Consider the following 27,855-nt stretch of genomic DNA (forward strand, 5'->3'; position numbering starts at 1 on the left):
CAAAGGCCCCATCACATATGCCTAATAACTGTCCATTTTATATATTTTTTTATGAGTCATTAATTTTTCAGGGCATTGCATATTACTCATGAGTATGGTTTCAAAACACGTCTAAGACGTATCGTCTAAGTCGTCTTGGTATTGTCCAACAACGAGATGGAATAACTTATTGTTGAATAAGATATCTCAAACGTATTGACAAATTCGTCTGAGACGACTCAATCTCATTCACGGGCGAGACAAGACATCAAAACAAGTTTTAAAACCATGCTCATTAGTCAACATAGCCCTCCTATATCATTATCTGACTAGAAAGCTGTTTTAGTAGGCCTCGTGAAGAAGACGTTCAATACATTGTTTTTCGCAAACTCTAAAAATGATTCACTTACCTAATCCCATCTTTGAACATAGTTTTGTCCAACCTCTTGAAAAAGATGGATTTGTAATATTCTCTCTCTCTCTCTCTCTCTCTTTTTGTGGGGTTGGGTAAGCTCAACATGGAACACAAAGTCTTTAAGATAAGGCTTTGGTTGATGATGATAATCACCACCATTTTTAAATCAAACCTTTTCTGAATCAATTCTTCTTTGGTATAAGTTTTATTTTTTTTCTTTCTTCCTTGAATCGTGATAATCTGACTACCCCACGTGGCACACTCAATCGACTCTCCTGACATGACAAGTTTGAGAATCGTAGATATGTATGTCTCGGGATCCAAAACTGCACTTTCTCATAAAAATGTGTAGCACGAGGGAATCATGTATCCTGAGATGTACATATCTATGGTTCCCAAACTTGTCACGTTAGGAGAGTAGATTGAGTGTGCCACATGGGTAGTTAGATTTTCACGACTCTTCTTTTTTGAACCTAAGAAACCCTTGGCATCTCCATTGTGATTTTCATTTTTATATACCTTTTTATTTATTTAAAGCTTCTTTTTATTCTATTAAAATATAGTAACTTATGGCTTTCGAAGTTATATGCTATACCTAATAAAACTTCCAGAGTCTGTGAAAGAATTCTTTTGACTAGTGAAATCAATACCCCACTTTCTCAGTTGAATCCATAGTTTGATAACTAATCTTTCATCTTATATGTGAAGTTCATTAACCTACTATTTCTAACCAAGCCCTCTCTTCTTTTCTTTTTCCATTTACTTTATTTAAACAATTAATTTTAAAATTAGTTAATTATGCATTCTAATGAAATTATAAAACAAATATTGGATATTATTCACACAAATGTGCATTCTTATGAATGTGATTTTTTCCATATAATCTGAAATTATAAATAAGAAATGATGCAAAACCTATATCTTGCTTTCTTTCTCTTTTTCTTTTCTTTTTTAAGAAATTCCAAAGTAGCATTTTTGGTCTTAGGGGTATAATACTTCGTATTAGAATGGAAGAAGTAGGATCAGGAAAAGGAGACATGTCATTAAACGTATCAAGAGAAGTATAAATCCCAACCGTTGGATTCAGTGTTTACATGGTCAAGATCATGTGTTCTTAATTTCATAATTCACCTCATCCCCATGCATAACAAATACATTGTATTTTCACATTTTGGTTTGCTCAAATATTATATTGAATTAATCGAACCTAAATAAAAATTCGACAAACCACAAGTAGTTCATTTTTTACCGGCTTAAAGTTTGGCATAGGATGAACGGATCCGATCTATTCGTGCTTGATTGGCTGAATTCCACAAATCTAGAGAATCATACAACAAGCTAGTTTATTTTGTATTTGCTGAATTCCACTGGAAAGAAAAATTATACTCATAGTAGGACATATGTCATCTTGAAATGCAAATTGAATCATACTTTAGAGAAATTCTTTTTGTTCACAAAAGAAAGTCAATTTGAAATTTCACATAATTTGGGATCGACCAATCACACAAAGTCGCATATATTGAGGTATCCCCAATTTACACAACTATCGACATCACCTTATGGCATCCAAAAATTTCTCCTATTTTCGACTTCATTTCCTCTACTTTCCGACCACATCATCTTATGGCATCCAAAAACATGATCTAGTGCCATATGGTTGTAAAGGACAAAATTATATGAACTTTGAAAAAATAATTAAAAGATTTTTTTTCTGTAAGGAGGTAAATAAATAATTTATTTTTCATCGTTGAACTTTGTGTGACATTATTTTAGTAATGGTATTGTATTTTTGATGGTGGAAATGGAGCAAAAAAATTTCAATAAAGATTATAATTTTATTAAACGAGTTATATATGAATTGGATCAGGTATACCTATTTATAAATGGATTGTGTTTAAATTTAAGTTTTTGACACGATTATTAAATGAGTCAGGTTTGGGTATGATAAATTTTCAAAATAACCTTATCTCAAACACGACCGAACCCAACCCATTGTCACCCCTCCCTCTCATTCTCTCTCTCCTTTTTTTTCTTTTTTACTTTACCTTGATTTTTTTCTTTAACTTTTCTTGAATTTCGCCTATCTTTGCGTCAACACTAGAACAAAACTTTATTTCTTAAGAGAAAAAATGAACACTTTGGTAAAATTATCAGGGGGAATGCACCTGTGATGCATACTAGTGTCACTTAAGTAATAGTAATCTTAATAACTTCTTTTTATTTTATTTTAATAGTAATAGTAATTATTTCCAAATAAAAATACTAAAATTTTATTAAAAGGGTAAAATTGTAAAGATTTTAAACACTCAATCGATTATTGAACCGAAAACTAACTTGTCAAATCGATTGAACCATGGTCCGACCTCATTTAAATTTGCTTAGTCGATGGGAGTTTTGAAAAACCAATATATTTGTGAGAGAGATTTACATGGAGTGTATCCTAACCACATCAATATGTGACATCCAAAATCATGATCTGGAACCACAAGATTATTTTAGATAAAATTCTAAGAAATTTGAAAAAAAAAAAAAAAGGTTTAATTTTAACCGTTGAATTTTAATTTTAATTTTAAATTTGAGAATTCGGTAACCATCATTTTTCAACACCTTCGATCAACTTAAAAAATGATTATTTTTTGAATTTTGCTCTTTTGGATCTGAGTTTTTTCATGAAATCTAGAAGAATATGTTGTTGAATTACCAATTTGATAATCCATGTAGGCCCAACAAATCTTAGTAAGATTTATAATCTTACTAAGTTATTCATGCTAGCCTAATTCATAAAGTAAGGTTTGTTCATATGACAAACTTGATAAAGTTAGGGAGTTTTTTAAATAAAATTGCAACAGATAGGTTTGGCCAATAAATCTCTCTATTTGTGATGTTTTGGTCATTCTCTGAGTTGTATTAATGGACACCATGAATTGTTTTATCTCCAATTCTCACCAAGTTCAATTAAGATTCAACAATATTCTTCTAACTACTTTTACTTTTTCATTAAAATGTATTGTAGAGAAAATATTTTTATTAAAAAATTATTTTCTTACTTAATGTAAAGATTGATTTTGTGATAAATTGACCTAGGTTACGATCACATCATTAAATTCACAAAATAATCAAAAAACATAGAAAAAAAAAAACATGAGGGTTTTTTACATGATCGTCCACAAGTCTGGTGAGCCGTTCCACTATAATGAACATATGTTATATGATCACCTCCCCTCGATCCTGATCTTAGGTATTCTGGTTCTGACCTTGAATTCTCCTGACCTTTACCCTTAGTTCTATGCCGACCTTCCTTTGTCCTTGACCTTTTTATCCTTCTGATTCTTTAGCTTCCGACCCAAATAATTTCACATGTTTACCTTGAGATATGTGTTGATGGTGCAAATGAATGGTTCGGATGGAATCAATTTTTATCCCTCCACTGTTAACATTTATGTGAAATTGGATTTTCTCAAAAACATGTTACATTGCACCTAAGAAAACGCAAGGAAAGAGAGTTGGTTTTTAGTTTTGGAGCAAAGAGTAATTGTGAGGGAATAATATGAGGTTTAAAAAAAAAACTAACTAACAACAAATAATATTAGGTTAACCCCAAGGGGTTGGCCTAGTGGTAAGCCGAACCTTGATAAGCTCTTCAGGAAGGATAAGTCTAGTTTTTGAAATCCCAAAAAGCAATGTATTCCTTGAGGGCACCCTTTAGGGTTTGGGTGACCCTCGATTTAACCAATTGCACGTAGGACTTTCCAAGGGGACAATGCGTATGATCATGTGATTAGTTTCACCTGAAGGGTGGTGGGGATACCCACGATAAACAAGAAAAGAGAGAATAACATTAGGTTTTTCCAATCTTAGACTTTTGAATTGATAAATCATGGGTCTAGAGGAAAATATTATTTCCATGAAATGCACAATCATACTTATGCAAATTTCGAGGAAGAGTGTTGAAATCGAAACCATCCTATTCTTATAGGCCCCTCAAATATTGATGGTAAGTAAACTTGCCACATTACTATCAATGTAGGGCCCGCAAGGAGTATCATCGGCCAACATCCGATATTCCTTCATTACAAAACATGGTATTGGTGAGTTAGGGCGGGAGACATACAAAATCCTCTTTTGGATTTTTTTTTTTTTTTTTTTTGGGTAGGGTTACATGGGCTGTCCCCATTCTTACTAAAAAGACATAAAAGGCAGCTTTTGTTGAAAAAATTAACCCTTGATTGCATCCATAAAGACTCTTTTATTTGATCAAACATCCCCATCTAGACAGCAGGGAAGTCAATGGATCGGATCTAGATTGGATCGGTCCAACTTGATATACAAAATATAAATATATATTAAATATGGGAGTGGTTCAGCAGCCCTAAAGTTTGTCAAACATTGTGCTAAATATTTTTCAAAACATGGGTTAAAAGTTTTGGAATGAGCTGATTTTTAGTGAGGATGATCTCTATGATGAGGAGATCATCCTCACCAAAAATCAGCCTATTCCAAAACTTATAATCCCATTAAAAGTGATTTACAAAAATTGGACGGTCCACGATTCTTCAATTTGTAAACTAGGGTTAGAAATTTCCAAATGAGCTGATTTTTGGAGATGATGATCTCCTCATCATAGAGATCATCCTCACAAAAAATCAGCTCATTCCAAAACTTTTAACCCATGTTTTGAAAAATGTTTGGCAAACTTTAGGACTACTGAACCGCTCCTATTAAATATTTAAAGAAATGTCTAATATAATTTATAGAGTAGGACTCGCCTAACTACTTTATTAAGGAAAAAAATCACTTACTAAGACTCATCCACCATCAAACAAAACATCAAGATCCATAACAAATCAAGAGGATTTGTTTCAACATGCGCGGATGAGCCTTACTAAGCATGGTTTCAAAACTCGTCCAAGATCAAGACGTATCGCTCGAGTCATCTCAGTATCAGGTATGGACAAGATGGACGGACAAATTAATTTTTCGGATGAGATATTAAACCCCACATTCATTTTTTATATTTTTGAACGAGACGCGAACCCGTGTTTTAAAACCATGTTAGTAAGGCCACTCTTCCTTACTAAGTTAGTCAAGAAAGTGTATTTTTTTTTAAATGTCTTTATTTATTTATGTTTGGTAAGGTGGTTAGAAAGTTCACTTATTCAATGGATCAAAAAAAAAAAAAAAATTGTATGCCACGTGGTATTTTGGGTTTGGGCTCACAAAGGCATTTTTGTCCCCATGGTCCATAAATGTGATCTCTCAAATGGGGCGGGTGGTATCATAAAGTTGTAACACATATTGTTGTCTTTTTATGTTATTAACTCTCTGTTTTTTTAATTGAAGTATCTGGATCTCTTAGAGCACTCAACTAATCCTCAGGATGCATGCAATCCCCTCCATGATTTTTAAACTCGGTATTTTATCTCATCTCGTTCAGGCCCAATACCGAGTCGTCTCGAACGAGTTTTTCGATACGTTTGAGACATCTTGTGAGTCAAATTAAAAAAATGAACACGAGTCATAAATCTCGGTCAAAAAATAACTTTGTGAGTTGGTCTCGTTCAGCTCCAATACCAAGTTAACTCGGACGATACATCTCGGTCTCAGACAAGTTTAAAAACCACGATCTCCTCTCCCCACACACACACCAAGTAATTTTTGGGATAAATCTTTAAGAAGGAATTCAATCTCAAGACTTCTGCTTGGTCTTGACCATCTCACCACATGCACTCTATTATTAGTTTATTGATCATAAGTTCAAGTCCGACTTGGGGAGATTTAATTTTTGTTTTTTGGTAAGTAAAATTTCAATACAAGAAAAAGTGTTGAGCTGACAGCTCATACAAAATAGGGGGAACAACAAATCATACACCAAACTAGAACAAACTCACACATACCCACTCCCACCTAAGCAAGATATCCTCAAAAGACACTCCCTTAAACTCTTTAATGATTTTACACCAAACCCAAAATTGAATGTCATGCTAATGAATGTGATGCTCAAAATCCCAAAGAGACCGACTAGTCTTACTAACATAGTGAGGAAAACAGACCTTACTAAGCCTCATCTACCATCAAAAAGACCTCGAGATTTATAAAAGAAGTTCTCAAGATTCGTGACAAATGTCAAGATCTACCCATCTCAAGGTATTTTTGATGGTGGATGAGGCTTAGTAAGGCCTTTTTCCAATCCCCTAGAGTTGGCCTAGCCGAGCCTTGATAAGCTCCTTAGGAAGAGTAGGTCAAGTGTTCGAAACCTCACAAAGCAATGTATTCCTTGAGGTGGGCTTAGACCTATACTTCAATTGGTTTGACATATTGAAAAACAACATGTCATGAGCTCAAGTCCAGCTTTACCAATCAAAAAAAAAGAAAATGAACTCCTTGGGACCACCTTTCAGGATCCGATTGACCCTTGATTCAATCATTTGCACGTAAAACTCTCTGAGCGGGCAGTGTGCTTGACCGTGCAGATTAGTTTCACCAAAAGAGTGGGGGATACCCACGATAATAATAATTATAAAAAAAAAGGCCCTTTTTCCTCACTATCTTGATAAAGAAAGGGTTTCTCAACCCTAAAATACACGCTCTTTATGCTCCTTCTAGATAAGCCTAATGGATAGCTAACCAGCTGTGCTCTATAAAGTCATTTTAGGGTTAGAATAAAACCACCCCTCTATGCGAAGATTTGATTCATTTTGTCTTCCTTGATTCAGAATGATACAGCTCACTTTCACTTTCACAGTTATGAGTAGGTACTTCCCTGATTGTTTGTGGTCTTCTTTTTTCTTTTTCTTTTTTCTTCTTCTTCGAAGAACGTGTTTTAGATGTTTGATAATGATGCCATGTTTGGACCAATATTTCTTTAACTCTATACGTACTAGGTTTGGCCAATGTCAATAAGCAATAGGTACCCAAAAACATATGTTGAATAAAAGATCAATGCATCTTTTCTCTACTATTATAAAGAGATACGTTGTAGAAGTGGTTTGATACCAAAATTTGAATCTCACATGTACGCCTTCCTTATCCAATAATTAGAGTCGTGATAAAATGTCGCACGAACACCTACAAATCATAAATCTTTGTCTTTGGGATACACAAGAAAAAAGATTTACGATTCTATGCACTTGTCACATCAACCGCGTACAAATCATTTAAGTGTCAGTACATCATTTTATCAGTAGTCTTGCATTTAAACTTAATATAATCATAGTCATTTTAATAAGAAACTAAGAAAATTGCAATCCATGACTCTATAATCATGTTGATAATTATTTTTTTAAATTACAAAAATATATATATTTTTTACTATGTAATCTACAGAAACCCTTTAATTAATAATTTAAATTACAAATAAGCTCTTTTTCAAGATAGATCTTTTTCTTCGGGATACACACGAAAATAGATCTACGGTTCTATGCACTTGCCACGTCAACTACGTACAGACCACTTATGTGTCAGTATGTCATTTTATCATTAATCTTGCATTTAAACTTAATATAATCAGAGTCATTTTGATAAATTAAAAAACCAAGAAAATTGCAACCCACGACTCTATAATCATGTTAATAATTATTTTTTTAAATTACAAAAAGAAATATTTTTTTTACACATGCCACGGTCTAGTATGTTATAATGAGACAAGGGTACATATTGTTGGCCCCAATCAAATTAATTATTCTTTTAAATTATAAAAGTAGCTATAACTTCATCAATCGACGCATTAGAAATAATCTATTTATAATGAGTTAGGCTCAAGTGACTTATGGAAAATAACTCATACAAGAAAATGAATCCAATATTGTAAATAGGATATTCAACTGTTGCGATTTATGCATATCCCACTAACATGTATCTTCAAATGAATATCTCGAGGTGGTAACTAGAGCAGGTGGATCCATGGTCTTCCTAACAGGATGTGATACGAGTTCAAGGTCATAAACGCTGCTCCAAAATCCATGTACCCAATGAATGACAGTAGGACGTGAGACTTGGGGAATTGCATATGATGGAGGGCGGATCTGACTCTGATCTGGTAGTTGTGTGAGAACGTTGTCGATAAGTAAAGATTCCTAATCATTGGATTTCATGTTTTATGAGCTTCTTATTCGGGTAAATGAAAATATTTTCAATGCCATGTGATTCATCCAATTCAAAACGAGAAAGCATATTTTCTCCCCCTAGACAAATTAAATAATTTTTTTCTAAATTATGAAAGTACCTTTAATGGATTAGGAATATCTAAATACACACACTATGTGAAAAGGGCTGAATTCGACACTAAGTTTTGTCGAATTTGGCTAAATCCAAGCATATTCGATAGACCTTGGCATCGTATCTACCACGTTTTCATGTATTGATATTTCTAATATTAATATAATCATACTTTTACTATTATATAAAAAGTATCTTTAATCATCTCCTTTAATGCATTAGAAATATCTATATATTTCTAATATTACACATAATTATACTTTTATCTTTTAAAATTCTTTTGATTAAGACGAGTAGATGATTTCAAAGAGTCTTTATCATAGGAGCATATTCATACCACATACCCCTTCCCATGTTTCAAGATAAAATTGGAGGAAAAAAAAAAAAAGATTCATGTTGCCAATCCCATAAATCTAAGCCTCAACACACACAGATGGATAAAAATAAATAAAAAACTAAAAATATAAAAAAAGGATGAGGAAATAAAATTTAGTATATATTTATTTGACTTTGTTGGTGAGTGTATAAATTTCCTCCATTCTCGGGTGAGCACACCCCAGTTAAGTCTTGTGTCCTATATTCGTAGTTATCCCCCTTTCTCCAATAGATCGATCTTTTAAACCATCGCAAGGATGGTTGAGTGGTAGACTTGGGTATCATTAGGTTTGCTCCCTAGTTGGTCTCAAGTTCGAATCCCACCAATTATATTCCCGTGGTGGCCATACACTGGTTTGGACCAAGCAGGCACCAACCATAGTCTGGGTGCAAGGTGTAGGGACTAGTCAAGATTCACACAAACTGGCCCGCATACCCTTCGTTATCAAAAAATAAAAAAGATAAAATAATAATAATAAAATAGATTGATCTTTTGGAGTAGTTGGTTGGTTAATATGGTATCAGAGCACTAGATTTATATAGGTCAAGAGTTTAAATCTTTCCACCCTTATAAGTGAGGGATAGTGTTTAGTGTATATTTTCCTCTACTCTCAAGTATGTCATAGTTCATATCCCAATTAAGCCCCGTGACCCTCCTATATTCCCTCCAAATTTTAATAAAGTGGCCCACTCAAGGACCAAAGGGAATCAAGACCCTTTTGTCCATTTTATAATTCTTAGGTTAAAGGTGAAAGAGCTAACAACCCATTATCTTTTGTTTATTCCCATTTACATTTCCAAGAATCCTAACTCACTAATAATTAATAGACAAAGTTACCAAACAAATACTAAAAAAATGTGATGAGGTCATGGCAAGAAATGTTATCCCATGCACATTCCCTATAATATAATCCAAAACAAAACTATACAACTCTTAGCACGAGGTCACTCTAAATACCTATAACTTTTCTCATATATTTCTTTGATAGAGATGTTTAGGGTTATATATTAATCATGTTATGTCTTCCAACATAATTTTTATAATCTCCAATCTCTATAGTGTCAGTTAATTATCCGTTTTAATTATATGGGTTCCCCGTCATTTTTTTATTTTTAATGAAGGTCATTATCGTGGAAGTTGATGGCTTTCGAGATCAAGATCGTGACCGAGATCACTAGAAATTAAAAAGAATATATTGATGGATGGATACCGACTTTTTTCGTATCTATGAATAAAAAATTTGACAAAAAGAATTGCTTAAGATATATATATTTTTTAATTGAAGATGTTATGATAATTATTAATTTATGCTTAGGGACAGTTTGGATGATTCCTATAACTCTCTACCATTTTGATTTCTGAGTGGTGTTTACTTTATTGATTTTTCGTTTTGGTTAATCTATCGTTTGGTCTATCCAAACAAACCCTTAAGCATGTAATATATTTGTTGAATGTGAAAATGATATCGATGATTAGAAAGTTCATTTACGTTGAATATTATTCTATTATCAAACTTCTAACCCTATCGAAATTGGGCAATGAGTTAGACCATTTGACTATGTCCATTTCAGCAAAAAAAAAAAAATTAGAAAAAAAAAAAAAGACTCCATTTATTCGAAATGTTAGAAGTTCTAGACTCGAACTTTTGTGTGGATGTTCTCCCTATGTATTTTGAGAAGTTCATTCTTACATGGGTCCTGTTTGCCAACCAAAGTTGGGAGTCAAAATTTGTCCTAAATGGTTTAAAAGTTTCCCATTAAAAGTGATTTACAAGTTGAAGAATTGTGGACCGTTAATTTGTAAGTCAATTTTTGTAGGATTAGAAGTTTTAGAATGGGGTGATAAAATGGTTGAATTCAATTGAGGATCAAAATGATAGAATAATTATAGAGTCATGTTGGAGTGACCTCAGACGTGAAAGTGGATAGGAACCATAGATGTTTTTTCACTCATATCTCAATTAAAAGCATCTATGGTTCTCGTACACTTTCACGTCAAGAAATGCGATATATTGCACCTAAAAAAATACCCCTTACCCATTAATGCAGGTCTGCCATAATTCTGGATCAAGGATTTGGATTTGGATCAGGACCCGATTTGATAATCTAACAGATCGGTTTTAAACCAAACAAGTACGAATCTGCTCGATATCCGTATAGTCATCAACTCTAATATGGATCCAGAATTTTTGTCCAATAAAACCTGATCCAAGAAGTACCACATTGGTTATGGATCCTGTCCTGTTATTATTGTATTGGTCTTAGATCGACCCTGATCCGATCCATGTCTACCCCCACAAACCAAAAAACAAGAGTCCCATATGAATGTTTGCCTCTTCAAGCATATTTCATGGCTTAGATACTTGAGAGGACAGGATGGTTGGGCCACGATGGTTGGGTATTAGCCTGTTCTTTGTCCAATTTAGGCTGGGTCGGGCTTCGAGCTAGCCCATAGGAAAACCATCTGGGCCCAATTTAAATTATATTATAATTTAAAAAATGTACATGAAAATTGGCAGGCCAGGCCGGCTACTTGATGGGTTTGGTTTGTGCTAAGAATTTGATTCTCATTAAGGACCAGGCTGTTTAAGGCCCAGTCCGAAATTAGTAAGGCCCGGACAACATCGATTTAATGAAAAATGTAGGCCCAACTCAATTGTATTGACCTTGCACCCGTAAACGTTCATGGACTGGGCTTTAACATGTTTTCCTTAGAACTTTGAAGTTAATAGTATGGGAGGGAAGTATAGTGACAAAGTCGGGGTTTGGGAATAAATCGGCAATAGAAAATTTTGGAAAAAATAAAAAAAAATTGATAAAGTCGTAAAAACACCGGATAAATTGTTAAAAAAAAGTAATTTATTAAATTATAAAATATGTAAAATATATATACTAAATGTTCAAATAAGGTTAATGGCAATAGGTCGTGAGTTCGATACCCAGTATGAGCATTAATTCCTCAGGGTGAACCCGTAACGGCACACCCTCACTTATCTGGTGTGTGTGATGTGCGGGCGTTTCACGTGTCCCAGGACTAGTCCTTGGACAAGACCATGGTCTGTGGATTGTGCGAAGCCCAGATATGGGCCTGGTCCGTTGTCTACAAGGACAACCAGTTATTACTAAAAATAATAATAATTTATTTTTTCAAAAAATCATGATTTTTTTTTTCTTTCTTTTTTTTTTTTTTGAAAAAATTGTGATTTAATTGACAAATTTTAAAATCGTGATTTAATCGCAACTTTTTAAAAAAATCGCAGATTTTTGTCACTATGGAAGGAAGTGTATGACTTTTGTTTACTAATGGATCAGGTTTGAGTCCGATTAGTAACCCAAGAAGAACTCTCTTACATCTGGACCTGGTCCAGATCCAATCGGATCTATATTATATTTGGTGTTCTATAACAAGTTCAGACCCAGAAATATCAGATCAAACGCAATTAATTCACACCTGATTTGATAAAATATACAGAAAAAATATATATAAATCATTTATCTAAATAAAATATGTAGTTATTTATTTTCTCATTGGGGTATGGTTTATCCAAACCTATCCAAATTGGATCCTTGTTAGGGTCTTTAGGAGAACTCAAATCCTTTATATGGACCCTAAGATTTTTTATAAATATAGATCAGATTTTGTATCTGATCCGATCCAATTGACATCCGGATTTGTCTTGGGTTGGGAAATTTGGTTTACTCACCCATACTGCCTATCCCCCTATTTCCACATTATCTTCTTCTTCTTTCCCAGTAATTATAAAGGGTGATCTGATAGGGGCTTAAAACGGGTGGGATTCGGGCCGGATATGAGCATACCCATATCCAGATTCAAATCTGACTGAATTAATTGATTTAGGTTGATAATTTAAATAAAAATCAATAAAGGTGTGATTTGAAGTCAAGATCTCTTCTTTTTTAGGGGAAGACTTTAGTCACTATGCTCAATATTTATTAACTTTTAAAAAATACCTTGAAAAAAATAAAATATAACTTACAAAATAATATATCATTCAGATCTAGACGGATATAAGGATGGATTTGTATCTAACTCAGGTCAAGAGACATCAGCCCATGTCCGACCCATTTTTTAATTTGGATATACTTGAAGAAATCAAATCTGTTAAATTCAGATTCGGATCATTCAGATAAAATTTGATCCATTTTAAGCCCAATGACCTATTATATTTTTCGACAATATTTATTATTGACCAAGAACACTAGAATATTTTAACATGTGTTTGTGTTAATTTTGCAAACATGTTTGTTGCATTATTACTATTTAATTGGGTAGTTATAAATCCAATGCTTATTTTTTATTTTCAAACAACTTAATACTTTTGTGTCAAAGTAATAGAAAATAAATTTAAAATTAAGAATAACATAAAGGAGAAAGAGCTAATCATACTGTTAAGGGAAAGTTTCATAAATGCATGAAAAGTTTCTCTTAGTGGTTAAGCAATATTCTAGTAAACTTTTTATTTCTTAACGGTCCCTCATTATTGGTGAACTCACCGTTTTTTTATTTATTGTTGAGTTCACCACTTTTAATTTATTGTTGAACTCTTCACTTTTTATTTATTGTCGAGTTCACCACTTTTATTGTTAAACCCTCCACTATTTATTGTCCAGTTCACCACTTTTTATTTATTGGTCTTATGAGCACATGTTAAAGTGCACTAAATACACATTGAAAATTGGAATCTGAGGGTATTTTGGTAAAGAATAATTTTTTAAGGACATTTTTTATATAAAATCCAATTTTCAAACTGTACTTATTGCACTTTAACCTGTCCCCAAAGGGCACACGTTAACAAAATCCTTTATTTATTGTCGAACTCACTACTTTTTTTTTTATTGTCGAACTCAACAATAAATAAAATAATGAATTTGACCATGGTAAAATTCACCTTTTTCATTTTTCGAGGTTTTTTTTTACTAAAATACATGGAAAAATCAACTAAAAACTTGAGATAATTGCTAGTTTAAATGATTTCGAACCAAAAGAATCATTCATGATCGATTTTCATCCAAAAATTAAGAAAAAAAATCTTAATTTTTTACATAAATCTTCAAAATATTTGAAAAAAAAAAACACTTGAAAATGACTTATTCTTCCTTCTTAAATCCTTTCTGACAGAATGCAGTCTCCAAAACTCGATTGAGATGTCAAAAATCTAATTTTTCGGAATGAAAACGATGAGTTCTAACGATTAGGGCATTCAATCATGAGAAATGTGGGAGATGAGGTCCATGAACTATTAAGAAAAGAAAAGTTTAATAAATAGACTATTAAGAGACTGCCCAAAACTTAAGGATTATTTAGAAAATAAATTCCTCCGCCACGATCCTTTAAGTATTTAAAAAAAGAAAAGAAAAAAAAAAAGAGAAATAGATCTTTTGGTCGATAATCTTTGACAGAGTTGATTGATTATTATTGACGATTGCCTAAGGGTATAGTAATAATTTGTGAAGGGTGCACAAAGAATGTATTACCATCAGAGATTGTTATCGAAATAAAATTTTAGGAAAAAAATAGAAACTGGGAAACATTTTTTGTTTGTGTGGTAATTTCGTTCAGAAATGAGGTTTGATTCTTACAATGACATTGTTTGTAGGAGTGCAACTTGGTTTGGTTGAAACCGAAAACCAAACCGATGACTTTGGATTGGTTTAGATAGGTTTGGCTTGGTTTAGTTTGGTTTGGAAAAAGTATGCATGGTAGTTCGGTTCTTGGTAAAGAAAATGGAGAATTAATGCATTCAGTTTGGTTCTCGGTTCAAGGCTTGTATAGAACCAAACCAAACCAAACCGAGAACCAAAATCAAATGATTTAGTACTTTTTAGGAGTAAGAGCATAGATTAATGACTTTTGTATGGACTAATTAATGACTTATTATATGAAATTTTGTATTCATTATTTATTTGTTTTATTTGTTTTTTTTTTTTTTTTTTTAAATATGTTGCTTCCATGCAAGTTTATAGGATATTGGCAATCCATGGAACCAAGCCGACCTTAGTTTAATTTGGTTTGGTTTAGTTTTATGGGTAATTTGGTTCGGTTCTGATTCTTATTTAGTGTAACCGACTTACATTAGTTTAGTTCTAATTTGGACCCAAACCTAACTAAGTTGCACTCTTAATTGGAAGTGTAACAACATTAAATAATGAGTGATAGATAACCTTAAAAATATTTTGAAAATGATTTATTTCAAAAAGATTAAATTTAAAATCTGAACTTTGCCAAAAACTAACAATCATCATTTTTCAGAATGGATCAACCAAAAACTAATTTTTTTTTTTTTAATTTTCCAAAATACTTTTCTAGGAAATAATGTCAAAATAACATCACAATTAGAATGATTATGTTTCATTATGTTATTTTACGTATTTCTCTTTAACGTGTTTGTTATCATTATAATTGTACTTATAACTTCTTCTTTTTCTTTGGATGACGAGGGTGTCTAAAATTGTAGGCTAGATTAGCAGGGTGAGAGTAGAGCACCATATCTCCCCCAAGTACCTCGGATATACACAATATCCCACAAATCAGACACACCAGGTAAGTCGGGATAAATATATATAAGTTTTCAACAATAAGGGTTGAACTCAAGATTACTCCCTTTTTTCGGAGAGAGAACTTATATTTATAGGGTCCCGTTCAGCACCAAACATTTTGGCCAACATTTTAGCCAACCAATTTTTGTCCTACATGGGTTAGAAATCTCCTCACCGTAGAGATCATCCTCACCAAAAATCAGCCCATTCCAAAACTTCTAACCCCATGTTTACTAGTTGAAAAATCGTGGACCGTCCATTTTTTGTAAACCATTTTTGATGGGGTTAGAAGTTTTGGAATGAGCTGATTTTTGGTGATGATGATCTCCTCACCGTAGAGATCATCTTCACCAAAAATCAGCTAATTCCAAAACTTTTAACCCATGTTTTGAAAAATGTTTTGCCAAAATGTTTGGTGCTGAACATTTCCCATATTTATAACTTGTTAAATATTTTAATTACACATAAACAAATCAAATTAACAACCTAAGGGGAGTAAGAAGCAAATTCTCTCTTATTATTGTAGATAGTGCAAAATGAATCACAAGGGCATTTAAGTCATCTTAAGTGATCTATAACAAAAGACTAAGGTTAAAAGGATTTATCTATAAATAATAATTTAGGACAATAAAGAAAGGAATCGGAATCCTAATTTGGGCTCTTTCATTTCTTTTCTCTTGGAGGGAATCCTTCCTTTTACTCGAGGATTTCCTTTTTGATCTGATGAGCCGCTATCTACCCTCCTATGATGATCATCATCGTTAACATCATCTAAGATCTTATCCACTATTTATTCCTTCTACACTTATCTTTGTAAATTGGGATCGTTTTAGAATGACAAATCGTGAATCGAACCAAGTGAACTAATAAACCATGTAGTGCATAGGTCTAGATTCTCATTGGCAAACTTGCTCAATGGCCTCAAAATCATCTAACTTGCCCGAATCAACTCCAATATGATTGGTAACTAATAAAACACCACCACCCTAACCCCAAGGGGTTGTCTCAATGGAAAATTTTAGATCAATAAGCGATTAATGCCCGTAAGTCATGAGTTCGATACCCAATATGAGCATTAATTCCTCAAGGGCCACTCACGAGGATGCACCCTCACTTACCTGGTGCGTGTGATGTGCGGGCGTTGCACTTGCCTCGAGTTGAGCATTTTATGCCCAAGGTCGGATCTAGCAAAGGAGCGGGTTGATGTTGTTCAAGTTAGGGTTGGATGTGAGTTGATCCCCAACCCAGCCCCGTCCGAGTGATTATGATTGAAGTTATAAATATAACTATTACTATAATAAATAAAAATAATAATAATAATAATATGAAGTTGACAATTTCAAACTTGACGTGCACGGCGTGAGAAAGGAATATAGGATGAAACGTGTGTGGGAATAAAACCAAGCTTGTACAATTATCAGTCCCTATTAATTTTTAAGAAATTCAACAAAATACAGCTTTTAAATCTAGATTGCCAAATATTAAATGTTTATAAAAGACAAATATTTCGTGAGTCGTGCTGGGGTGACACAAGGGGTGATAAAACTCGTGGTGACATTACCATAAATGCTTATTTGTGAGATACGAGTAAAAAACATCTACGATTATGTGCGCACCACCACATCATTTTTGTCATCTTTGATGTCTTCGTTTGTGTCATTCTAGCATTTTCCATATAATGGTTTATTTGTAGATACCCCTCTCAACTTTTTGATTAATATTTGAGATACCCCTCAAGTGTTTTCCAACTGAACACATGCCCTTTGACCAATTTCTTCTCTCATGGATTAATAAAATGACTAAAATACTCCCATTTTTAACCTTTAACAAAAAAATCCTCAATTTATTATCAAATTACTTAAGTACCCTCATCTTCAATCTCTATCCTATAATTTCTTGATTTTTCTTACAAAACATTGTTATCTTCAAACTCTTGACTTAAAGGGTAAATAATTCTTTAATTTATTCAATCAAATTCATCAATCCTTATTGTGTAGAAAACCCTTGATTTATCTATCCAAAGTCTATATCTTATTTTTGTGATTTAAAGGTTGAAGGAGAAAGAATCTTAAGGTTGAATACGTACAAAAGAAATTTCTTTAGAAGTTGAACATGCCAAAGGTTTTTTTTTTTGAAAAATCAAAAGTTTTTAATTATAGATTTATAAAGACAAGGGCATTTAGGTCATTGTAATTAATATTTCATTGTGAATCTAGGTCAAAGATTGTGTAACAAATTTGAAAATATGGGGCATCAAAATTATTAACATATAGGAGATACACACCAAGTTTTACTTATAACACACCAATCCATATGCAAACAATTACTTAATTTCTCCATTTCGTGGGCTAAATATGAAAATTCTGAGTTTTGTACACTATTCATTTTAATTCTCAAAACATGCATTCGTCACTCAAAATGCATGTTTTGGGAATTAAAATGATTGGTGTATTGAAACCGAAATTTGGACAAAAGGCATGTTTTGAGGAAAATTCCTAATTTTAAAAGGATAGGTGTGAGGTAAGTAAAAGTTGGTGTGACAAAATAATTTCTCTACAAATATATCTGTAGAGACAGCGCTTAAAAGGTTGACCTTTTTTGATAGGTGGAAGGTTCTTAGTTTTTGCCTTTGTCAAAGATGGGGAATGAATGACTAATAATAAGAAATCTCTGGTAAACCCTTCTAGAAAGTCTAAATTTCTCCTCTCTACACGTCAAAGATTTGGAGGGAGAAAACGTTTCTTTGGATTTGCCTCCTTTATAAATTAATAAAATTTGAAATGTCTCCCTGAATTTAAAATATTTAGACACTCCGCTCTTAAGTATTGACTTTCATCAAGACTAACTTGAATTGATAATATTGTCTTTTTTTCTTTTCTTTTTATATTATTTCATTTAGGGTTTTAGAAAAATAAAATAAAAAAAGAATGGTTTTGAAAAATAATAACACCGAGATCCATTTTTCCCAAACTAATGGTGTTTCTAGTGGTCAAATTTGTGATTGACCTCGAGATCTAATTTTTAGCAAGATCATTCACCAAAAAATCGTAGAATAATGAAAAAAGAACGTAAAAAAGTTTTTTACGTATTTTTGCAAACGTGCCTATGTCCATTGGCTTATTGAGTCGTTCCACTGTAAATCTGATTTACATGACTTCAGTCCTTCTCCTCCTTCCTCCTCTCTCCCTTTCCCTCCTCTTATTTTTTCTTTACAATGACTTTAGTCCTCTTTAAATTAAAAATTCTTAAAAATAATTTTAATCCTAATTAAACTATAATTGATTCAATTACACTTATCAAATAAGATAATTATATATTAGGGAAGAATCCTTGCAAATTAATATTCTTCCCTAATTATATAGAATCTCATTCAAACTCTGTCACATGCCTACCTTGAGATATGTGTTGATAGTACGAATGAATGATCCAGATAATATATGATTTTATTTCTCTACAATAATCCTTTTTCGAAAATGGAGATTAATATATTAAGATCCGCCTTTGAAAAATATTTTCGACTTAAGTAAGCGTCATCCCTTATTTTTGAACTAGTAAGGTTATTGATCTTCTGACTTTATTTTTTGTAAATCTAGTCTTCAACTTGGTTGAACTCCCATAATAAGTAGATGTTTCAATAATATAATTGACCACAAATTGTGCTTGATTTCATTAATGAATCAAGACTTTAACAAATGATAGAAGAATCGATCGAAATCTCAAATCGTAGTAAATCTTGATGTTATGATTATGTGCGCATCTCCACTTCAGAAATATGATAATCGTAGTAAATCTTAATGTTACCCCAACATTACTCAATTAATTTTGGAGTGTAATAATCCAAATGGAATGCAAATGGGAATTTTTAAGTAATGGAGTGCAATTGATAATGGGTGGTGTGCAATTAGTTGATCCCTTAATTTATCTTTTCTTTAAAAACTAAACATATGATTGTGTTGTTACTAGTATTTTCTTCCATCCAAAGCTATATAAAATACAAATGATCTTATTTATTAAGGATTTTATATCCAAAATTAAAACATATAAATCTTAACATTGGGAAAATTTGTCCAAGAGTCTTGATTAAATGGCAACCCCCTCTGACATTCACCCTTCTACGCCCTCATCACAGAACCGTAAAGTAGGGAGGCATGTGTAGAGGGTGGGTCAGAAAATCATGGAGAAATGGAGAAATCTAGTGGCACCCAAAGTAAGGGTGACAATGAGTCGAGTTGGGTCGTGTTGTGAAAATTTACCAAATCCAAACCCAAGCCATTTAATAATTACGACAAAGACTTAAAACCAAAAACAACACATTTATTAAATATGTAACTTATTTAATAAAATTCTATTTTTAATTGGAAAAAATAAGATCCATATCCATCACAAAAAATAAAATAAAATAAATAAAAATAAAGTCACACAGTCATAAAACAATAGCTCCCACGTAAATTAAGTATCATAAAACATTAATTAAGTTTCATCCCCAAAAATATAACACATCCAATTAAAAGAATTAGAAAAAAATAAAAATTATTTGATTATAAATGTTTCATGATTTAAACATAGTAACAGAACGTGTTAAGTAGATTGACGTCCCTAATCGAATTCTAACCCATTTAATAATCGTGTTAGACAGATCCACAAACCCAAACCTAATTAGGCTTGACCCAAATCCACTAATTTCGTATAGTATTCGAGGGTAGTGTTAAGATTGCCAACCCTAATCCAAAGAATATATATAAGAGTAAAAGGAGAGAAATATAATTTTCATAACTTAGAGGTGGCCAGTTAAATTAGCAAATTAAATGAGGAACGTTAAATTCAAATAAATAAATTTCTCCTCCATTTGTGATCTGTTGTGAGTTGACTCGTACCTTTAGGACACTATTCCTCACATCTCGGGTTTGCCGTCTCCCTCTTTGACTCTATCTCTTCCTGTCTTTCTTCAAAATACCTATAATTTCTCACACAAAATCTTTAACAGAAGAAGAGAAAAGCAACCCCAACAAGACCGCCATCTCTCTCTCTCTCTCTCTCTCTCTCTCTAAAATCTCTAACAAATGAAGTAAGTTTCAGTAATCCCATTAGAATTTAGAGCAAAGCATCTCTATTTATTTTTTTAAATTACTTTTTTCTACTTTTGTTGTTGTTATTCGTACTGTTAATTGAATTGGGTTTTGCGATTTTTGAGCTTAGAATTTAGTTTTATATGTCATTGGGTTCTGTAGAATCTAGGTTGCTTAAGAGATTCCTGATCTTCGGATCATGGTTTCTGAGCGACCTTTATTGATTCCTTCTCCTCGTACGCCCCCAGCTACCATACCTATCTTTTCTGATCTATCGTGGAATCGACCCATATCTCAAAACAATCCCAATTTGAAGAGTTTTCCATCTAAGATGGATCAAGATCGAAGTCAGTCAAACCCATTTGAAAATTACCCAAATTCCTCATCTTTCCGAAGTATTTCATCGATCCAATCCAAAGGGTCTGCGATAAATTTAGAGGATGAGGCAAATTATTCAGGATCGAAGCCACCACCAGTGCGGCATGGATCCAGAGGCAACAATTCCGAGGGATTTGGTGCATCTCAGAAGGAGATCAGTGATGAGGATGCGAGGTTGATCTATGTGAATGATGCAGAGAAGACGAACGAGAGATTTGAATTTGCGGGCAATTTGATTCAAACGGGCAAGTATTCGATCCTCACTTTCTTGCCACGTAACCTTTTTGAGCAATTTCATCGGGTCGCATACATATATTTCTTAGTAATTGCTGTCTTAAATCAGCTCCCTCAGCTCGCTGTGTTCGGGAGGGCAGCTTCGGTCCTTCCATTGGCATTCGTCTTGCTTATTACGGCGGTTAAGGATGCTTATGAGGATTGGAGACGTCATAAGTCGGATAAAATTGAGAACAATCGGTTAGCATCGGTGCTTGTAAATGGTCAGTTTCAGCCTAAGAGATGGAAAGAGATTCAAGTTGGAGAGATCCTCAAAGTTTCTTCAAATGAGACTCTCCCTTGTGACATTGTATTGCTTTCCACTAGTGATCCCACTGGTGTGGCTTATGTCCAGACAATTAATTTGGATGGAGAATCGAACTTGAAGACCCGTTACGCAAAACAGGAGACCCTTTTGAAGATGCCTGAGAAAAATGGGATTCAAGGGTTGATCAAATGCGAGCGACCAAATCGTAACATATATGGGTTCCAAGCAAATATGGAGATTGACAGGAAATGGGTCTCACTTGGACCCTCAAATATTATCCTCCGTGGTTGTGAGATCAAGAACACAGAGTGGGCGGTTGGGGTCGCGGTTTATGCAGGACGTGAGACCAAGGTGATGTTAAACAACTCTGGAGCCCCATCTAAGAGGAGTAGATTGGAGACGAATATGAACCGCGAGATTATACTACTCTCATTGTTTCTCATTGCCTTGTGTACTGTGGTCTCTACCTGTGCTGGGGTTTGGCTGTTACGCCACCGAGATGAGTTGGACTACTTGCCATATTACAGGAAGAAAGATATTTCTGAAGGAGAGGAAAAGAATTACAATTATTATGGAGTGGTGTTGGAGATATTCTTCACGTTCCTCATGTCGATCATTGTGTTCCAAATCATGATCCCTATCTCGCTCTACATTTCGATGGAGTTGGTTCGCCTTGGACAGGCCTACTTCATGATCCATGATTCAAGGTTATATGATGAAGCATCCAATTCGAGATTCCAATGCAGGGCTTTGAATATAAATGAAGATCTTGGACAGATAAAATATATCTTTTCAGACAAAACTGGGACGCTTACTGAGAACAAGATGGAATTTCAATGTGCAAGCATACAAGGAGTGGATTACAGTGGTGGGAAAGCTCTAGTCCGAGAAGAGCAAGACGGATACTCAGTCCAAGGTACTATAATATGTTTTTTTTTCCTTTTTGGTCTTGTTTAGGCAGTTAGGGGAAAATATTGTTCATTTTCTTCTTTTGGATCAGTGGGTGGGCAGGTTTGGAGGCCAAAAATGAAGGTTAAAGCCGACCCAGAGCTCCAACGGTTGCTAAGAAGTGGAAAGGGAACAGAGGATAGAAAACATGCTCATAATTTCTTCCTTGCTCTCGCTACTTGTAATACAGTCGTGCCTTTGGTTGTGGAGACATCGGACCCCTCTCTGAAGTTGGTAGATTACCAAGGCGAGTCTCCTGATGAACAGGCATTGGTTTATGCTGCTGCCACCTATGGGTTCATGCTTATAGAACGAACCTCTGGGTACATAGTAGTTGATGTTCAAGGAGAAAGACAAAGGTAATTTGATCTTTGCTTGCTTCCACATTTTGTTGTTGTTGTTGTTAGGGCACTAGTTTTAGTTGTTTTTTGTTGTTGGTTGCAACGTGTGAGGTGGTAAGGGGCTAGCTGTAGTAGAAGTCATAATCTGTGATGGTGATGTTTTGTATTTTTGTAGCATACGAGTAGCAGCTACATTAGTTGAAAGTGTTTCTGGTGGAATTGAGTAATCTACTAGTAGAAAGATTGGTTGATATGCTGGTGGTAATATTAAGTACTAATCATCAGTGGTTGTAATGGTGGTGTGGTGGTAGTGGTTTTAGTGTTGTAGTGGAAGTGGGGGTGCTGCTATTGACACTGTAATGGCATGTTATTGTATTTTTAGTAAGATTAATGCTAGAGTGACCTCAGTGGGGGACACACGGGGGACATCTTGACGTGGTGGTGTGTGCATGCTTGTAGATGCATTTTCTCCGAGATACGAGTAAAACGCATCTACAGACATACGCGTGCCACCATGTCAAGGTGTCACCCACTGAGGTCACTCCAGCACGACTCTTTTAATAATAGTAGGTGTAGTCATAGTCACCAAAATTGGTTACTTATTGAAAAAGTTGCTGTTAAATCATGGCATTTTCCTTCATTGATTTAATTGTGGTTTTTTCATTAAGTCTCAACCTTAGCGAACTTCACGTTTAAATTGCGAACATCACAATCAAATCACGAACTTTGTGATTAATGGAAAAAATAAAAGATGACCTTGATGCACTAGTAAGAGAAGATGACCTTGATAAAGATGGTGGTGATCATTTTACCGATGAAGTGTTAGATGATGAGGATGCAAATGAAGATAACATTGATTTTGGTCGTTAATGAATCTTAACTTGCACTCATGATTGTAATCTTTTTATATTTTGAACAATATAGACCCTAATTGTGTTGTGGATCTATGGTTACATGTAATTTAATATGGGGTTTGGTGATTTATAATTGTAATTTATCCTGGTATTTAATTCCAAGATATGATCTGTAACTAATGAAGCCTTTATATTTTTGTGCATCCCCATTTCTTGGGCAGTACAGGTTCGATGTTTTGGGCTTGCATGAGTTTGATAGTGATCGAAAGAGAATGTCAGTTATAGTTAGCTGTCCAGACAAGACTCTCAAAATCTTTGTGAAAGGCGCTGACTCCTCGATGTCTATCATAATCGATAAATCCCTAAACTTTCACGTAATAGATGCGACCGAAAGACATCTCCAATTCTACTCCTCATTGGGTCTAAGAACATTGGTCATTGGTATGCGAGAATTTAGTGATCCAGAGTTCAAGCAATGGCAGTCTGCCTACGAGAAAGCAAGCACTGCATTGATGGGAAGGGCAGGGTTACTCCGTGCGGTTGCTGTTAATGTGGAAAGCAACCTTCAATTATTGGGTGCCTCGGCCATTGAAGATAAACTTCAACAAGGCGTGCCTCAAGCAATAGAGTCTCTAAGGCAAGCCGGGATTAAAGTGTGGGTCTTGACGGGTGACAAGCAAGATACTGCCATCTCGATAGGCTACTCTTGTAAGCTACTAACAAGTGAGATGACCCAAATCATTATAAACCGCACTTCGAAGGAATCATGTCGAAGGAGCCTTGAAGATGCAATGTCCATGTGTACGAAGCTCGTAGCATTGTCGGCAACTACACAAAACAATGGAGGTGCGGGATCCAGTAGAAATACTCTTGCTTTGATCATTGATGGTACCAGCCTTGTTTATATCCTTGAGACTGAATTAGAAGAACAGGTAAGCATGTGTTAAGTTTATTTTCCTCCACTCTTGGATGTGTCATACCCCATTTAAGCCCCATGACCATCTTATATTTATAGTTCTCCCCCTCTCCAATAGATCGGTCTTTTGGAGTAGTTGGTTGGTTAACATGGTATCAGAGCGCTAAGTTCATAAAGGTCACAGGTTCAATTCTTTCCATCCTTATGTGTGTGGGGGAGTGTTGAGTGTATATTTTCCTCCACTCTCGGGTGTGCAATACCCCAGTTAAGCTCCATGACCCTTTTATATTCATAGTCTCCCCCTCTCCAAAAAATCGGTCTTTTGGGGTAGTTGGTTGGGTAACAGTTTTCCACCAAGTTATTTGCTAATCTGAAGCTTCTTTGCTTTGATGTTGCAGCTGTTTCAATTAGCCACGAAATGTAGTGTGGTTCTATGTTGTCGAGTGGCTCCATTGCAAAAAGCAGGAATCGTTGCCCTCATTAAGAACAGGACGGATGACATGACCCTCGCCATCGGGGATGGTAAGTTCTGTTTTTCTTCGGATGTTTTTTTGTTGGGTCTTAGAACAATTTTTGATGCTCATGAGAAAGTAAACTTATACTTGATCTCATGTTGTGGTAAAACATTCTATTGTATGCTACTCAGGTGCCAATGATGTATCAATGATCCAAATGGCTGATGTGGGAATTGGCATCAGTGGTCAAGAAGGAAGGCAAGCTGTGATGGCATCAGATTTTGCGATGGGGCAGTTCAGATTCTTGGTTCCCCTGTTATTGGTCCATGGCCATTGGAATTACCAACGTATGGGATACATGATACTGTACAACTTTTATAGGAATGCTGTGTTTGTCGTCATGCTATTCTGGTGAGTATTCTCTTGTGAGATATATTTTCCCTTATCTAAATATTATAGAGCTTCTATTGGCACCCCAACTTTTACTTACTACACCCCAATTCCTTAAATTATTTATCAGCCCCCCAAACTCTTTGGACATTACAATGGTTTTGGCTTAAATTATAATCTCGACATTATAACACTTGATCAAACAATTTAGTATTTATTTACAATTATGATTGGTCTCATATACCAAAACATATTTAAAAAAAAAAAAGAGTTTCTATTGGCACTCCAAATTTTACTTGTTCTCAACCATTCACTTATTTTCTTTAATTTTAATTGGGGTGTAATAAGTTAAAGTTAGGGTGCCAATAGCAGCTCTCTTTCATAATCCTCCTCATTTTGAAATCCTATACGTCTTACTATCTTCTATCAAGGGTTATTTCATGGGGAGTGGGGATTGTAACGAGGAAATCCAAAATAATGTATCTATTAATGTTTTAAGATACAGATATATTGGTATGTCCAATTCCACAGTACCTGTGTCTAACACCAACCGCAGGTCCTGACTGAGTCAATTTTTTTTTATTTTTATTGTATGTGTTGTAATATGGCATCTGATTTTGTATAATCTGTCAGGTATGTGCTTTACACATCTTTCACATTGACGACTGCAATCACAGAATGGAGTAGTATGCTCTATTCTATAATCTATACTGCCGTGCCAACTATTGTTGTTGGAATTCTCGACAAAGACTTGAGTAGGAGAACTCTGCTGAATTGTCCTCAGCTTTATGGATCTGGACACAGAGAAGAGTGCTACAACCTGAAATTGTTCTGGTTGACAATGATGGATACTTTGTGGCAAAGCATGGTTGTCTTCTTTGTCCCTTTCTTTGCATATAGGCGGAGTACCGTGGATGTATCTAGTATAGGAGATCTATGGACCTTCGCTGTGGTGACCCTGGTTAATATTCACTTGGCTATGGACGTATTACGGTGGTCGTGGATTACGCACTTATCCATATGGGGATCTATACTTGCTACAGGCATTTGTATTCTTGTTATCGATGCTATACCTTCATTACCCGGCTATTGGTACTCCCTCTCTCCCTCTATTGTTGTGACGTGCTTTTATATCATCATCATCATCTATGTTATATCTTAGGTTTCCTAGTCATCTATGTTCTTTTTATGCCTAAGCACATGACTTAGAATGATGGCATAATACAGGACATTCGATTTGGGGGTAGCTCCTAGCATGCCCTGGACAAACATGCAGGATTTAAAGTTCCTTGCATGTGTGGCGAGTGCAAGTTAGTGTTCACGTCCTAGTATGCCATGAAACACATGCATACATAAATATGTGTTGTTAAGAACCTAAGCCAATACAACAAAAGGCCTAGACCTGTTGGAATGCATCAAATTTAATCTCTCATCCGCTTGGGCACATAACAAACCACCACGTTCCACAGCTGATGTCCGCGGTTACTTTCCCTCTGAGCAGGGCACTTCTTGGGGCTTTTCTTCCCATAGCCCTCAGGCACTTCTCGGGGCTTTTCTTCCCGTAGCCCTCAGGCACTTCTCGGGGCTTTTTCTCAGGGTTTTTTCCCATAGCCCTTGGGGCACTTCTTAGGGTTTTTTTGGTAGCTCATAGCCCTCCCAAGTAGCCTTTTCCATGACTCAAACTCGAGACGTGGGGTTGGCTTTGATACCAAAAGGGTAAGAACCTTTGCCAATACACCGGCTTATACGTGTTGGAATGCATCACTTAGGCACATAACATGCACACACATGCATAAAAAAAACTATATGCATACATGTGCATATACACATCCTTCAGTGATATAATTTGTAATAAGTGCTGATTTACGTCTTTTTTATTGTTTGGCAGGGCCATCTTCGAAATTGCGAATACTAGATTGTTTTGGTTGTGCATTCTTGCCATACTAATTATGGCATTAGTTCCTCGTTTGGTTGTAAAGGTTTTTGGTCAATATTTGAGTCCTTTTGATGTTCAGATTGCAAGAGAAGCTGAAAAGTTTGGGAGTTCGAGAGAATTGGGAGGAGAAGTAGAAATGAACCTCATCTCGAACCCTCCACGGGAGATTATAAGGTGATCTTGTATTCCCATATATGCATCTCCCTTCTTTGTGTGTAAAATATATTCTTTAGGCTTGCCTCAGGTGTGTCTAGCGCTCGCCAGTTTGTAGGCTTGTGTGCTATCCAAAGGATAGGCTTGTAATAGTTTTAGAATAAGTGTTTTACTTAAATTTTTTTCCCTAAATTAGATTAGATGTTATACAACATTGTTTATTCCACTTGATTTTAGACGAGGAATATGAGCATCTTATGATTTTTCGTTTTGCAAAGAAAATCAATTGTTTCACGGATACTAAATATTTCTTGACAACCTCAACCTCATTGACAA

General features: G+C 34.6%; 1 protein-coding gene across 1 annotated transcript; it reads left to right on the forward strand.

Moving 5' to 3' along the window:
* Window positions 1-20,428: 20,428 nt before the first annotated feature.
* On the forward strand, window positions 20,429-27,745 carry ALA1 (aminophospholipid ATPase 1). The gene is made up of 8 exons (XM_086425365.1): window positions 20,429-20,606; window positions 20,770-22,442; window positions 22,527-22,833; window positions 23,896-24,601; window positions 24,984-25,107; window positions 25,232-25,451; window positions 26,064-26,522; window positions 27,319-27,745. Exons 2-8 carry the CDS (start codon window positions 20,807-20,809, stop codon window positions 27,542-27,544), a joined length of 3,678 nt encoding a protein of 1,225 aa, XP_086281491.1. The 5' UTR covers window positions 20,429-20,606; window positions 20,770-20,806; the 3' UTR covers window positions 27,545-27,745.
* Window positions 27,746-27,855: the final 110 nt, after the last annotated feature.

Source organism: Akebia trifoliata, chromosome 15 (genome assembly GCF_017979445.1).
Source record: "Akebia trifoliata isolate Shusen 1 chromosome 15, ASM1797944v1, whole genome shotgun sequence".
Lineage (NCBI taxonomy): Eukaryota > Viridiplantae > Streptophyta > Magnoliopsida > Ranunculales > Lardizabalaceae > Akebia > Akebia trifoliata.